At 42.6% G+C, this 16,074-nt stretch overlaps 1 protein-coding gene across 3 annotated transcripts in view; it reads left to right on the plus strand.

The window, feature by feature from the left end:
* POLD3 (DNA polymerase delta 3, accessory subunit) overlaps positions 1–7,428 on the plus strand; it is a 45,115-nt gene extending 37,687 nt beyond the window's left edge. Inside the window, exons 11-13 of one of the 3 annotated variants that reach the window (XR_011249170.1) lie at positions 1,061–1,139; positions 5,205–5,828; positions 6,368–7,428. Coding sequence is in view for 1 of the 3 variants with exons in the window: in XM_069553060.1 (XP_069409161.1) it covers positions 1,061–1,139; positions 5,205–5,407 (282 nt within the window). In the remaining 2 variants the exon portion in view is untranslated. Of the gene's footprint in view, positions 1–1,060; positions 1,140–5,204 lie in introns of all 3 variants that reach the window. The other 2 variants (XR_011249171.1, XM_069553060.1) reach the window with 2 other exon arrangements.
* The last annotated feature ends 8,646 nt before the right edge of the window (positions 7,429–16,074 follow it).

Consider the following 16,074-nt stretch of genomic DNA (forward strand, 5'->3'; position numbering starts at 1 on the left):
GGGACTCTCAAGAGTCTTCTTCAACACCACAGTTCAAAAGCATCAATTCTTCGGCGCTCAGCTTTCTTCACAGTCCAACTCTCACATCCATACATGACTATTGGAAAAACCATAGTCTTGACTAGATGGACCTTTGTCAGCAAAGTAATGTCTCTGCTTTTTAATATGCTGTCTAGGTTGGTCATAACTTTCCTTCCAAGCAGTAAGCGTCTTTTAATTTCATGGCTGCAGTCACCATCTGCAGTGATTTTGGAACCCAAAAAAATAAAGTCTGACACTGTTTCCACTGTTTCCCTATCTATTTCCCATGAAGTGATGGGACCGGATGCCATGATCTTCGTTTTCTGAATGTTGAGCTTTAGGCCATCTTTTTCACTCTCCTCTTTCACTTTCATCAAGAGGCTTTTGAGTTCCTCTTCACTTTCTGCCATAAGGGTGGTTATTAGTTTTCCTTAATTCATTGACTGTCATTTAAATTTTGCACTAAATTCCTCATTAGCTTAAAAGAAAACGGAGTGAAAGACCAGTGGAGAGAAAAAGAAGTTGGTATAAGTAAAATCTTTTTGATACTAAGTTAGACAGTTGTAATGCTGCAGTGTCGAGGCTGAACTAGCAGGTATCCACAGCAAGGGTGGATGCCTTGGAGACCTGCAGTCTAGAGGGCTTCTCTGGGCGCTTCTAGTATCTGCTGTGGCCTTCCATTAAAGCCCTTATCACAGTGGTCTGTTTTCCTTGTCTCTCTCCTCCAACTAAGGCCATTGTCCTATTGGTCTTTTTAACCATGGTGCCTACTCTCCAACAAAAGTTTGTTGACTGAATGAACACAATTCTTTGCTCAACATGCTGCTTCTCTTCTCACAATGAGGTATCAATAAGCATAACTTGTCTGTGGTTGAGCTGGTCCCCTAAAGGGAAATTTGTAGATGCCTTGTGTAACTTGTTATCCTCATAAAATATTGGAGGGTGATTGTTAAAAGATAAAAAAGTTTTTGTTATTCTTCTCTACAGCTTGACTGGTTAGTTTAACGTTGTATTCTCTGATCTTCCTGTGACCCTTTAGGGCTCCGATGGAGAAAACAAAAGAAAACGAAAACGTGTGCTGAAATCTAAAACCTTTACAGATGAGGAGGGCTGCATGGGTAAGAAAAAATTTTGGCTCCAGGGATAGAGTTATGACCGTAGAGAGCACCTTAATCCCTCACAGAGCAGGGCGCCTCATGCCCATGTGATGCTGGCTGCTTGGTTGTGGCCCACACTGAGTGGCTGAGTACGGGGAACGCTGCAACTACAGAGTACCTGCTTCCTGTTTGGTTGGTACACTCAAGATCTCGGATAAAAGTATTATCAAAGACACTGAGAAACAGGTGGGGTTGTTTAGAACGTTTATTTTATACATTTGAACTGTGGAAAAGAGGCTCCTGCAGATGACACCCTGAAGAGAGTGTCAGGAGTCCTCTTCGTATTTTGTCCCATTTGTTCTTTAGAGGGGTATGACTTTCATATCACTTCCTGTGTGTTTCCTGTTTTGTAAGTCATGTTAGATAAAAGCATGTACCTTTTACAGAGATCTAGAGGGAAAATAGTATTCGGGCTTTGAGTCATCACTTGAGTCCCGATGAAATGTTCAAATCCTGGTACTACCTTTTGTGTTTGTGAAGACTTGTGGGTTTAGGCTCTTCAACCTGTTGTTAGTGAGATGGCCCTTAAGTGTCATTTCTTTTTTCCTGTGGCACCTGCCACACCTCAGCTCTTGTAGAGAAGTATTTTTTCCGTTTCTTGATTTTCCTTTTCTGGTTCACATTTTTGTCTTAAAAAGGTTTAATTGACTATGAAGAATCAACTTTTCCAAACAGTGTGGTTGTTAAAACTAGTGAAGACATCTCATCAATCTTGAGCCTCTCGGGTTCCCTACCTCACTCATCTGAAAAGGCCTCTGCGATTTTCGCTGTGCATATGCTTGGGGAGTAAAATTCCTTACACAGGAGATTTTTGTCTTTGCAGTGCCAACTTTCTCGTGAGCCTGTGAATTCTGGACTTTAGTCTTGTTTTATTTGTTTTTGCTTTCAGTCTTCTAGTCATGAATTTCAGGTCTCTTGGTTTGACTGTTAGTGGTAATTTATGTATTTACTATTGAATTTTTAAATTCATTTTCATTTTAAATTTGAGGACAGAAGCATCAGTGCTAGTTTTCTCCTCCTGCTACCCCAAAAGAAAAGCATCAAAAATACCTTTATGAGAGTTCATTGGGAATTTGTGGCTAAATACATATTGCTTTGTTCAAAACCCAGTTCTCAAGTTTTGGCCAGGTATGGGATGTGAACTTTTTTGTACTCCTGTCTCCAGACAGGACTATTAAGAGCCTTGGATGCAACAATGAAAACTGTGCTCACATAGCACATTTTTTTTTGAAAAGTTTTTATTCCAAGCTCAGCTTAATGAATCTTGGCTCCTGTAACCAACAAAAGAGTTCTGCTTTCCTCTCTGTGCTCAGACTGTTCCAAACGTACCAACTCAGGGGGCTTGTCCTGTCCTGTGCTGGATAGCAGTTATTCTGTAGATTTAAAAAGCTGATCTTTCCCTTTCTGTAAGTTCACTGCAGGGACTGGGGAGTTGGGCCCCTGAGATATGTGTGGGGTAGACTTCTGGACAGGGTAGATTTATAAGAGCAAAACAGTTGAGTGGAAAAGAATTCTGTTACCCCCACAAACTGGGCCTTTTTTTTTTTATGGCAGCCCAGAAAAGTGGCATGTTGTTCAGCTAAAATAAAAGTCCTGTATTTTTAAGTTGAAATCTCCTTTGTTCTGTAGTTTGAAGTAGCTACAGCTTTGAATATAGAAATGCTCCTTTTAGCTGTTAAGGGCTATACCAAGTGTTCTGCTTAAGAAATTCTGTTGATGCTGCCCTGACTGATTTTTAACTCCTTTAAGCAATGGATTGGATAGAATTGGCAATGAGACAGCCAGTGGTTAGTCATGAAATAATGAGCTAATTGATGCTGAAGTTTAATATTATAGACATGCCACCAGTTTAATACAGAATATAGCTTATGGAGGAGCAAGTTTTGTAGTAATTCTTGTCTTTTCTGTATGGCTCTTCAGACTTGCCTGATTTGAGATACTGAGTAAATAACAGCTCATAATTTTGTTCCAAAATCCAGTTATATAGTACTTTGGCATCAGAATGGGGATGATGTTCTGCAATCATAGTTGTTGCACTATAGGTCTACCATGGACGTTTTCTAAATAATCTGAGAGCAACATTTCTTACATTTTGCTGAGTATATACATTACTTGAAGATCTTGCCACATTTCAAATTCTGATTCAGTAGGCCCTGGGGGTAGGACTTGAGATTCTGAATTTCTGATAAGCTCATGGGAGATGCTAATGCCTCTGGTCTGGGAAGCCTTAAGGCCTCCAAGAATGCTCAGTATATATTTTAAACTTTCTAGTGTTTATTTAGCCTCCAAGTTGGCAGGAGTCAGCCAAAGTGAATTCTAGGCTCTTGAAAGTAATGATAAATCCTAGGAACTCTTGCGGGGTGGGGGTGGGAGGACAACCATTAATTATGCAGCCTTAATAAGAGTAGATGGATAAGGTGAAGGAATACTCCAACCTTGAGCCAGTTGATCTGCAGCATGGCCAATTGTGAGGGGAAATACAGCATTAAAGAGAGCTTGCCAGAGATTACTGGATGTATTTGTACTTTCTCTGAGGCAGCAGATGACCTTTTACAGGGAAGAAACGAACAGTGATTCTCAAGGTGTGGTCCCCAGACCAGCGGCATATCAGCATCACCTGGGAACATGTTAGAAAGCAAATTCTCAGGTCTGCCCCAGACCTACTGAATCTAAAAACTCTGGAAATAAAGCCCAGCCATCCATGCTTAAACAAAACTTCAAGTAATTCTGATACACGTTAAAATTTGAGGTTAGGTAAGTGACAGACTAGGTATTAGAACACAGGTGTATTTGATGCCAAAGCCTATCCCTGGAGAACAGTTTGACTGACATATTTTATTTGAAAGAAATGATCAATAATTGAGAGCTTGAAACTATCACTGTTCCTTAATGGGAAAAAAATACCTTTCAGTTTGCTCATTTGAATATTTATTATGCATATTAGGTTACTCTCTTCCGCTAAGAAAAGGTGTTCTCCATTTCTCGTCATTTGCTGAGAAAGGGCTTAGATGATGTTGGTTGTGGAGCTGCTGATCTCTCTGAAGTCACAGGAGGGTGGCATTGTGCTGTTCCTTGTGGTAGCCGTGTACACTGCAGTAGCACTGAAGAACCTCGTGGGTTCCAGAACATCATTGTTGGAAGCCATTGTCTGTGCCTGTGCCCTGTGGGGCTTCCTTATAGTGACGCCTCACTCATGTAAATTTTTTTCAAGTTTCCTGTGGGAAGAATTCAGTGAATATTTTGGTAGGAGAAAAGGCAAACTATGCCCTTGGCCTATGAGGAGGAAAAGCACTGTTAACTTTCTCATTTTATCATCGTCTTTCCTTAAAACTATCAGGTTTGCCATCTGAGTTTGCCTGAGATAGTATCTTCACGATGCAGGCCACTTCTAACTCTTGGGTCACTGAGAACCAAGAACTGAACAAGGGAGGGACTAACTAATCTCCAGTTCTCTGTACTTAGGACATGCGGACCCTCGGTGACACCAGGGCAGGGCTAGCCAGGAGGTACCATGGCAGTGAGCCTAGCTAGGCAGGACGGGGACTAGCGGGTGGAACGAGATTAAGAGCAGGAAAACCAGAGGTGGCGATGGCAGCACTGTGGGTCAGGAGGTGAGATTAAGAAGTCAGTGAGAGCGTGGAGGTAGAAGCAAGTGTTTGAGACCGGAAGCAGACGGTTCTGATGCAGAGTTCAGCCAGTTAGCTGGCACAGACCAAGGCCCAAATGCAGGATTTGGGCAGCCAAATGATATGGGCCCACTCAAAGTCATGGGACACAGCAGTGACAGAATAGGGGTAATGATGATTTTGAGCCACAGCTCGAGGCTGTGAGCTCAAGATACTGCCTCCTACCTGAGGTGGGATCTGATCTCCCAGCAGTATTAAGCTGTGGTGATCGGTGAGCACACCTCCCTCGGTCAGTGGGGCTGAGGGGATCAGGGTGAACCAGACAGCTTAGTCTCTCGCGAGAGCAGTGTTCTAAATGACCTAACCCACGCATATCCTGTTTTTCCCCTCGTTCCACCAGTGACTGAGAAAGTCTACGAGAGTGAATCCTGCACAGATAGTGAAGAAGAGCTTAAGATGAAGACTTCCTCTGTCCATAGGCCTCCTGCCATGGCTGTGAAAAAGGAACCCAAAGAGGAACGAAAGGGCCCAAAGAAGGGAACTGCTGCTATGGGCAAAGCCAACAGACAAGCGGCCATTACTGGCTTCTTCCAGAGAAAGTGAACTGCCATCTCTGTTAGGTCGGAGATGTGGTGTGGTCAAGGGACAAGCCCAGGACGCACAGACTCTCACTTACTGTGTAAGTTCATCCAGCGCCTCGCCTCGCCTGTGTCAAAAGACTGTTCTTCCACCCTGTAAGGTTTATATGGCTTCTGGTTTTCAACAAAAAAGAAATCACCTGGACGCAAGAGGCAAAAGAATATTTGAAAAGCTGTTACCTTCTAATGACATATTTTTAAGCACAATTTTGACCTGTCCAGGAGAAGATTTCACTGCAGAAATATATTGGAACAGGTTTCTGAATTATCACTGAAGCCACTAGTGGCTAATCCACTGTGGCCTACCCATCCTTCGCCCTTACCCATCCATATATGGCTCAGGAAGTGATCCTCCTTGTTCTTTTGTATTCCGCGGACTTGTGCAGGTATTCTTTTATCCCTGAATTTTACTGGGTGTGTCTGTCATTCCCCCACCCTCCCTTCCCCACTACCACCCTTCTGTGTGAAGTATTTTCTGTAAGTCTTTTAAATCTTGGACTAAGGCTGAAACAAAAATCTGCCTGTACTCCTCTTTTCCTCCATTATAAAGTACACTGACACACCTGGCCACAGACCTGCATGTTACTTGTGTTCTAGCCCTTTCACAAAAGCTCTTACTCTTAGACCTTTACTCGCAATTAGTGGTTAGGGAAAAGCCTGAGGCAGAGCACAAATGGAAAGTAATGATGTATTCAACCCCACCAGGACTTACGTAGAGTCAGCACTGATGATATTAGAGGACTTGTCATGTTGCTGACTTAGGGTGTGCTGTTTATTGCTCTTTGTGATTTCTGTCTCCTCTCCACTCTCCCTTTCCCACTCTCAAGACCTAGAGAGGGAAGCCCACACAGTGAAACGAAGGCTAAAAAGAGAAGTCCCTTCTTACACACAGTGTGCAACAGTAAGTACAATTTCTCCTTTTCAGGCAACCTGAATGTTAGAAACAGCAGCTTTCCAGAAAGGTAATGAGGAAGAAGCAAAGCACCTTGGCTGCCAGTGTCGCTCCTCTGTGATGTTAACTCCCCACGTGCTTAAAAGTAGAGCTTCCCCAAGGAGAGCTGGAGAGAGCCAAGTCATTGGTACCTCTAAACATTTTCATTTTTTATTCGTGGAAAATAATTTATTCTGGTGAAAACTTGGAAGCACCTTCCTGTATGGCTGGACAGTGAGCTTGGGGGATGAGGTGGTGTGGTTGACCTTGCGCAGTGAGCTCCGAGGAGAGGAAAGGAACACAGGCTCAGCTGCTGGCCTGACTCATGACTAACAGAGGAGGGATGTCTGACTTGCCTCTTGCTCCATCCACCTTCGCCTGGTGTATGTCGTAAGTGATGCAGTCAGCCATCTACCGTTTAAGGTTAGGTTTGTGACTGACCTTGAATTAATAGGAGCTTCTTTAAGCAGCTGTCACCCAGGCCCCTCCAGCCAGGCACCCCATGGACTTGATTAAAACCAGAGGTTTGGGAGATGAGTCCTGGCGATATGTCTACAACTTGAGAAGACAGAGGCTTTGTGAGCAAGCTGAGTAAAGGTTGATGTATTCCAAACCCCTTTCTTTTTAAAACGTAAAAGGACAGAGAGAAGGCTGGAAAGGCTGAACTTAAACCTTTACAAAAAAATATCTGGAGAGAAATCCCTTTTAAATGGTTATTTTTGTCATTGCCTCTAGTCATTTTTCTAACTAGAAATGGAAAATTAAAAAAGCAACAATCTAATCGTTTTTTAAAAAATTACATTGGGATCTCTAATAAAATCACATTTCGAATTGGAAAACTCTGGTGCTGGTGGAGTTCTGTCTTTGCAAGGATAATGCAAATCCTGTGATCACTGTGCCCAGTACGCTGCCTACACTCTGAGCCGTCTGTAAGGCTTGGTAAGTAGTAAGTACTGGCTGTTTTTTTCTTTTTGTAAAAAAAAAAAAAAAAACCTACCATGTTATTCACATGAGTTAAATAAATTTGAGAAGTTGTTTTAAAACAGTGCTTCAAACTGAATGTCTGATGAGTCTGTTATTTGACAGGACAGCAAGAGTGTATGCAATTATTCAAACTCTGAACAGGAAGAAGGCTGGTTTTCAGTTTATATTGTTAAAATAGCATACCCATAGTCTGAGATGGACAAGTTATTTGCTGTCTTCATCACTTTTCAGCCCTGTGGGAAATCTTAGTTTCAGCCAACTTCATTTTTTAGTTCCTTCAGAAGGAAATCTTGTCCTGATCCTGCACATTGTAGTCTGGCTTCACCACTTGCTGGCTGTATGACCATGGGCAGATTTCTAAACCTCAGGTTCTTTATCAAACTAGAGCTCAGACAAGTTACCATGGATTGTCAAGAGTGAAGTAATTTATACACGGAATAAATTCAGAACACGTAGGTGCTTTGCAAACGATGGCTTCCTTCCTGATGTCATAAATGATGCAATTAGCCACCAGCTTCCTGAAATGTTATCGAGGATATGACCCAGATGTTACACTCTTTCAAAATCATCATTCCGGCTGTAGATGTAGTCAAAGAGGGAAGGAAGATTGTTATAGTGTTTTATGCAAGGTTTTAGAAGGGTGTATTTTCCTACTGAGAGAAAGTAAGATTCACAAATGACTATCTTTACTATTCATGAAAACATTGTGCATCATGTCAGGCGTCTGTCGTGACCACTGGAATATAGAATCCTAGAAATTCTATAGAAATCCTAGTTTCTTCTACTAGTTGTCCTCAGGAACTAGTAGAAGAAACGAGGAAGCAAAATGAAATTGTAGCATCACATGGTGTGTGCAATCGTAAATGAGCACAGGGTCTTCTGAGAGCCCATGGGAGGGTGGGTGTTGGGGAAGTCTTCCCAAAAGAGAGAAAACTAAGCAGTTTTTCTGAAGGATGAGTAGGAGTCTACCGAGCAAAGATGAAAGGATTTTTCCAGGCAGAGGAACATGACTTTTAGGGGGAAAGGAACTGTTAGAACTTGGGTAGGGAGGAAAATACACCAAGAAGTGAAGTCGGGGTCTTGCTAAGGAATTTGGATTTTATTTGAAAACTGTGGGGGCCACCTGAAGAATTTTAAGAAGAAGAGGAACATTAGAAGTTGATTTTTATTTAAGCATGACAGCTGGCATTTTCTTTGATTTTGTGTGCCATATAGGGAGTGTTTCTGCTCGTGCTCACACATTGTATCTTAGTTCTAGTGGTATTTAAAGTTCTAATGGAATTAAAAATGTCCTGGTTAAAGTAAGACTGCTTAATTCTGGCAGTCAGGATAGGCAGTTGCAGTATTTTCCCTTGTCTTCCTGCATCAACACAGCTTTCTCTAGCAGAAGTGATTTCAAGTTTTCAAAAAGTGATTTTAAAAAACTGGTAGTTCTCCTCTGACGTCTCAGTGATATGTGCCTCTGCTCATTTCCCTGAAAAACACAGAGGACGAGTGGAACAGTTCTATTCCTTTTCTTTGTTTCTCTAAGAAGACATTAGTTATTATACAGGAGAGAGCTGAAGAGAAGGGCCATATAAGGAAAGGAAATAGTTGCTCCAGGACCTGAGTAGGGTGAGTGCATAATAACATATTTGCCAGAAACGTCCTCTGTGTCAAGACTCGTTTTGGTAAACTTGTCTCCTTTCATTGGTTCTGGGACCTCAGTATGCTGTCATGCAGCTTTTTACCACCATGAAACATTCTGGGGCTGCCTCGTTTTGTTGGGAAAAGGCAGTATTGCTTTCTGAATTATTACCCTGGCGGCTCTGTAAATCAGCCCATGTTGTCACCATGCCCTCTCTGAAGGGCACATTGTACCCAAATGACTGCATTTAGGATTGACTCTTGCCACTCCCTGCTGCTTGACACTTCTCACCACTTGTATCTGTGTCCAGTTTTTTTTCGTGTGTTCTTAAGTGTGGGCCACCCACAGATTGCCACCCAGGCTCTTGAGCCTGAGAAACTTGGGAAGGCTTCTGATCCAAACCCACCTTAACTCTAGAATTCCCCTTCATTTCAACCCCTAACTATCGTCTGGCTCCTCCACCACCTCTGCCCTTCTTTTTTCTCATTTGCTTTTTGCCAGACTTCTTGTTTTTTGAGACTTCACTTTGGCTCCCCCCGCCTTTTTTTTTAACACTAAAAGTTCTTCACAGCTAGTCTTTTTTTCAGTCCTTTAGGCTTGCTTCCTCAAGGTTCTTATGTCTTCTACTGAACTGCTCTTGAAGAATGGGAAAAAATCACATTGTTCAGCATCTACCGTGGGTCATTCAAATCCAAAGGGTCAAGGAGTTGTTGAATACTAGTTATATTTAGTCCTAGATAAGGTACTTGAGGGATTGCAAGAGCTCAGAGGTTAGCATTTTGGAGTGGAGCACACGCACACTAAATAGCATTGTATAGCAGCTGAGATGGTGCTTAGGTGAGGGGCAAGAGGGACTTAATTCAGAAGAGAACCGGGATAATCATAATGGGCAAAATTTATAGTCCCATGTAAAGAATAACAAAGGATTTAAGACAAGAAACAGGCTAAGGGAGGTTCACCATTTTAGTGGATTTTTATCTAGCTATTTGAACATGACTATTTACATAATCACAGTGTAAGTAAACCATGATAAAGTGAATCCTTACTGGGGTTATTTCTGCCCTACCTTAAAAATGAGAATATTGACAAGATAGCAAACATGTGCCCAGGGTTATTCCAAAAGGCAGGATCTACATATATTGGATCAGTGTAAATTCAACTCAGTTTTGCACACACAATTTTGACATACTGGGGAAGCAGAGAGCTGTGATGGAAGAAACACAAGTTGGGAGGCAGTGGGCTCTGGATTCAAACCCTGTGCCAGGCACTGACATCAAGTGAGGTACTCTTCTTCCAAGAACTTGTTTCTTCATCTTTATTTATTTTTTTGTTTGTTTCTTCATCTTTAGAATGAGCTATACCATCTACCCTAAAGGGCTGTTTTCAGGCTCTAATGAAATGATGCATGGGCAGTTAGTCCCTAGTATTTTGACATGCATGCTATGCTGTCGCTTCAGTTGTGTCAGATTCTTTCCAAGGCTACGGAGTGTAGCCCGCCAGGCTCCTCTGTCCATGGGATTCTCCAGGCAAGAATACTGGATTGGGTTGCCATTTCCTTCTCTAGGGGACCTTCCTGACCCAGGAATCAAACCAGCGTCTCTTAGGTCTCCTGCATTGGCAGGCAGGTTCTTTACCACTGGCACCACCTGGGAAGCCCTGTTTTGACATATATTTAGCTAACACAAGGGCTTCCCTAGTGGCTCAGCTGGTAAAGAGTCTGCAATGAAAACCTGGGTTTGATCCCTGGGTTGGGAAGATCCCCTAGAGAAGGGAATGGCTCCCACTCCAGTATTCTGGAGAATTCTATGGACTGTATAATCCATGGGGTCGCAAAAAGTCGGACATGACTGAGCAACTTTCACTTCCACTTTAGCTAACACAAAACAGGATACCTACTGTGTGGCAGGTACTGTTCCAAGAATGTTGAATGTATTAGGTTTTTTTTTAAATTGAGGTATAGTTGATATATAATATTAAGTATACAATATAGTAATTCACAATTTTAAAAAGTTATAGTTATTATAAAATATTTGCTATATTCCCTGTGTTGTAAATCCTTTCGGCTTATTTATTTTATCTTAGTAGTCTGTACCTTTTAATCGCCTATTCCTATCTTGCCTCTTCCTCCCAGATATATTAATTCTTAATCCTTACAGCAACCCTAAGAGACAAGTACTTTTTTTTTTTCTTTCTTTTCTTCCCATTTTACACATGAGAAACTGAAACGGAAATAACACAACTTGTTCGAAATCACAGAGTCAGCAAGTGACAGGCAGGCTGCCGGTTGTGACAGTCTGGCTTCAGTGCCTGCAGCCTTAACCCTATGCTGTACCGCTGTTGGCTCTATATTAGCTCACACTTCCATACTGCCTGATTATGAGTCATGTGCATTTTTACAAATGACAATACAGCTAGGTTGTTCAGATCCCAGGCTGTCAGATTTGAAGGCGATCTTACTGTTTATCCAACTCAACCACCCATCTTCTGCCTGAGTCCTCTCTACAGCATTCCTGCCAAGTGGTCTTGAATCCATAAACAAAGATTCAATTATGTTCAGTATACCATACTTACTAAATTAGATAGTTAGACAAGTAAACTAATAACTGTTGGGAAGAATTTAAAGAGAAGCTAGAATAAAATTTTATGATTAATTTTTAGATCATCAGGAAATTCTTCTAAATAGAACATAGTTTGCTAAGTAATCCATTTAGTTGCTTTTAGTCTAAATCAAGAACACTGTTTTTCCTTGGAAAAGATTGTCCAATTCTTGGCCTTGCCTTTAACTTAACCTCTGTAAGAAAATCAAGAAATTTGGCAATTTTTTGCCCTATTGAAGCCATATTGAGTTCACAGATAGTAAAGTGGCTTCAGGACACTTGTTAGCCTCTGATGGCTCTGGATTAGACCAAGGGAGTCTTCCCCAAACCAGGTTTTCCTAAAAGATATGTGATGATTACATAAACAGCATAATCTGGTATTGTGGGTTTTTTTTTTTTCCTTCTTTTTTTAGCCTCTCCTGGTATAGGAGGTACAAGAAGCAGAACCATTTTCCTGAAACCATGAAGCCTGATAGGAGAGTTTCCCTTGTCCCTGTTAGTTATATTCCACCTTTTTGTGTTGCTTCACTTGACCTTATTTCAACCCTTGTGATAAACCTCAAGATTTTTCTCTCCCCTGTTTTGCAGAAAACAAGCCCAGGTCATTTATCAAGTATGCTTAACCCCCTCCCAGTAAGGAGGTGGACTAAGGCTAGAACCAAGGTCTTCATACTTCACATCATGTAACTTTTCCATTGTAGAGCAACTGCTAAGAAGAATGTGTTGGTCTTCTCATGAATGTGCCTTGAATGAATGCTTACCGATTTGCCCAGCAGTCACGGTGGCTGCTATGAAAGACAAAAGCACATGACAAGTTCTCTGCTTCCTGGAACTGAAAGTCATTGTAAAGGCCAAACGTATGTTTTGTGCATCTCACAGACTTCTGTCAAAAGTTTACTATGTGCTAGATGCTGGGGATACAAAGATGAATTTCCTACCCTTGAGGAATTAGTGGAGGGAGAGACATAGACAAATAGTTAAAATGTGCTGTAATGATAAAACACTAGTGCTTGCTGTCAGAGATGGCAATGGTACCCCACTCCAGTACTCTTGACTGGAAAATCCCATGGATGGAGGAGCCTGGTGGGCTGCAGTCCATGGGGTCGCTAAGAGTCGGACACGACTGGGCGACCTCACTTTCACTTTTCATTTTCATGCATTGGAGAAGGAAATGGCAACCCACTCCAGTATTCTTGCCTGGAGAATCCCAGGGACAGGGGAGCCTAGTGGGCTGCCATCCATGGGGTCGCACAGAGTCGGACACGACTGAAGCGACTTAGCAGCAGCAGCAGTGCTTACTGTGGGCCAGAATTTGTGCTACATCTATTTTCTTTAATCCTCACCACACTTTTCATCAACAAATAATACAGAGGCTCAGAGTTTAAATGATTTGGCCAGTAAGTGGCAGAGGTGAGATGCATTTGTTTTCAATAATAAATTTAAAATGAAAAATTGGAGGAACTAGAATACTTGAGTGACTGCGATTAGCAGACCTGTATAGGAAGCTGACCCTGTCAGATGGATGTGTGGGCCAATGTGGAGGCTGGGACAAAAGGAGTAAAATGAATTACAACTTCCGAATTGTCAGATACAGATGACCTTACTGGTGGTTCAGGTCACTAAATCTTTTGGCTACAGTCCCTGCATCTGTCTTTATGTCAGGGGAACCACATGAGTGGACCATGCATTAGGCTGGAAGGCTACATCTCTCCAGCTGGCCCGGAGGAGGGCCGGAGTTTAAATTCTAGGCTTTCTGACTTGAAACCTATTTTCTTTCCATTGTGTCATGTCCTCCCTCCGCTGCGTAAAGGAAGGATGTGCCCACAGTCGGTGTGGGCCCAGAGAAGGGTTGCCTGTGACTGCCTTAGGGATTAAGGGTTCATGGGATGAAGTTCTTAAACTAAGAATAAAAGTTTGTCAACTGGGAAAGTGAAGGGCACCGCAGGTGAAAGGAACAGGACATATTACATAAGAGGCATAGACGTGAGAGAGCACAGAGCGTTAATGGAGCCGCAAAGGGCCAGATGTGGCTGAGAACACAGACACACGTGGTTCAGCGAGGGAAGGAATAGGGGGCTTTGAGACAAGTAGGCAGGGGCCACATCACAGAGGCTTGCTAAGTGGTCTAGACTTTACAGGCAGTAGAAAGCCATTGATAAATTGTAACATCTGAGATTCGTACATTAAAAAAAATCGCCTTTTGTAGCCTGAAGAGAGAATCACCAATCTGAAATAGGTCACAAATCAAAGCCAAACTGCACCTGTATCTTGAGATAGAACAACCAGATGAACATAATATGAAATTGGATTTAGTTCAGTTTTAGGCAAATTTCTGTGATCCCCTTGGAAACTCAGGACAGGAGAGGATTGGGGTGACTTCAAATGTGGCCTGGGTAGCCTTTTGCTGGGTCATCTCATGCTTGGAAATCCTCTGGCTTTTGCCTGAGCCATGGTCCTCGTTAAACCATGGAGATGGGATTGGTTCCACGGTTCCACTAAGGAACCATGTAGGCCATTCTCTGACGCACGAACACACACTCTGATTTAGACCTGGAACTGACTGTATCTCCCTGGAATTTTCTGGGCCAAAATGACCCACAGTCCCAGACTGGTCAACTAAACTCATCTCCTATGAATAATGAATAAATATGACAAGGTTGTATTTATTGTACACCTATTACACACCAGGTGCTTTCATATACTTTATCATTTACTCATAATTTTGTGAAGTGGAGATATCAGCCCAATTTTATGAATTAAGAAATGAAGAGAGGCTACCTGACTAGCCTTGGCAGAGCTGGGGTTTGAGGGGCAGACTGAGGGTCCCATCACCATCCTCTCCTGACATGAGTTCTTTCCCAGTGGCGTGGAACACAGTAAGCCATCTTTCATATTGTAATGAGGGTTCTCATCAGGTGCTCCCTGAACAGCCATTACACTTGGGACTGGACAGTGATAGGCTTCTACTCTAGCAGTGGGGACTTTTGGCTGCAAACTCCTAGGTTTACCCTAAAATAAGGGACCAGCTATCCTGAAGCCTTTGCGTGAAGCCTCCACCCTTACTTAGAATTGTGTGTAACTCACAGCTTGAGTTGCATAACTTCTTAGCCAATGACACATTAGAAGCAGCCGAGCAGCTAGAAAGCGTCACTTTTTGCTTTCAAGCAAGTGGATGTCACTTCTTGGTTTTGTATTAATAGAAAGTACTTGGATTTTAGAGTTGAGACAGACTGGAGCTGAATGCCCATTCACTACCAGTGTGAATTTTCAGAAGTCACTGAACTTCCCTGAGCCTTGATTTGCTCATCTGTAAGATGAAGATAATATCAGTATCTATGAGCAGATGAGTATGAGGATGAGAGACCAGGAAGTGTCCAGTTCATAGTGTTTGGTCAGTAAATAATTATCATTATTTTCAAAGCAGTGCTTTGGACTTTAATCTTACCTGTGTGAGTAAAGTGAGTTGTCATCCTTCATTTGTTTCTTTTTCAACTAACCTTTGTTATAGACAACACATTGGCCTATCACATCTGATGCTCTGCCGAAGTGAGGAGGGAGTGTTTGAGTGGTCAGCCTTGCGATTCTGCTCACCTGTCCAATCCTTGAGCCACCAGCACCTGTCCCTCTCAGTGGGCTGACACATCCTTCTGCATATGTTCTGAACTCTTGTTTCAACCCCACTTCTACTTGCAACAGTTTAGAGGAAAGCCAGGGGTCTGAGTACACATTCTATTTCTCCAAAAACAGGCATCAGAGGGCTCTTTTATAAGTGAAAAGTAAACAGATCTTCGGCAGCAAAGAGGCCTCCTCCTGCCTCCCCCAGTGATGGGGGCTGGGGTGCTCATAGTCACGCCTGCAGTTTGAGCCCATCTGTTTTTTCTGTCCACCTCCTGAGTACTGTCCCCTTGTGGTTTGCATCATTCCCAGAGATGAGCCAACTCCAACCTCCTCAATCCACTTGGTCAATAACTGTCTTATTTAAACACACTCCCTCTCTCTTTGGGCGCCAGATGTGAAGTTTCAAGGCAGGAGAGGCCAGGCTGGCTAATGCCGGGACACCTGCTTTAGCAGGCAAGCCAGTCAGCTGCTGCTTCTGATGATGTTGGCCCTTTTTCATGGACTTCATGAGGGTTTCACCCCACCAAGCACACACACAGGCAGCTGAAGGAGCCTCATAAATTATGGTTTTGTTTGTTTACTTAGAGCAGGCAGCGTGGTGTAGTGGAAAGAGCCTGCACTTGGAAGCAGAAAACATGGGTTTGAGTCCTTGCTGCTTATGGGATTTTGTCTTCAGAGCACCTCTTTCCTCACAGATATATAACACCTGAAATGATGATAAGTGCTATTTGTTTTTCTGCTTATCTCCTCCACCACAGTGTAGTCAGTCCTAGGAGGTCAGGGCCTACTTTGGCCATAGTTCCATCTCCAGCACCTAGGACAGTGCCTGGAACATAGTAGGGTCTTAGAGAAGATTTCTTGAATGAATGAATTTA

Source organism: Ovis canadensis, chromosome 15 (genome assembly GCF_042477335.2).
Source record: "Ovis canadensis isolate MfBH-ARS-UI-01 breed Bighorn chromosome 15, ARS-UI_OviCan_v2, whole genome shotgun sequence".
Classification (NCBI taxonomy): domain Eukaryota; kingdom Metazoa; phylum Chordata; class Mammalia; order Artiodactyla; family Bovidae; genus Ovis; species Ovis canadensis.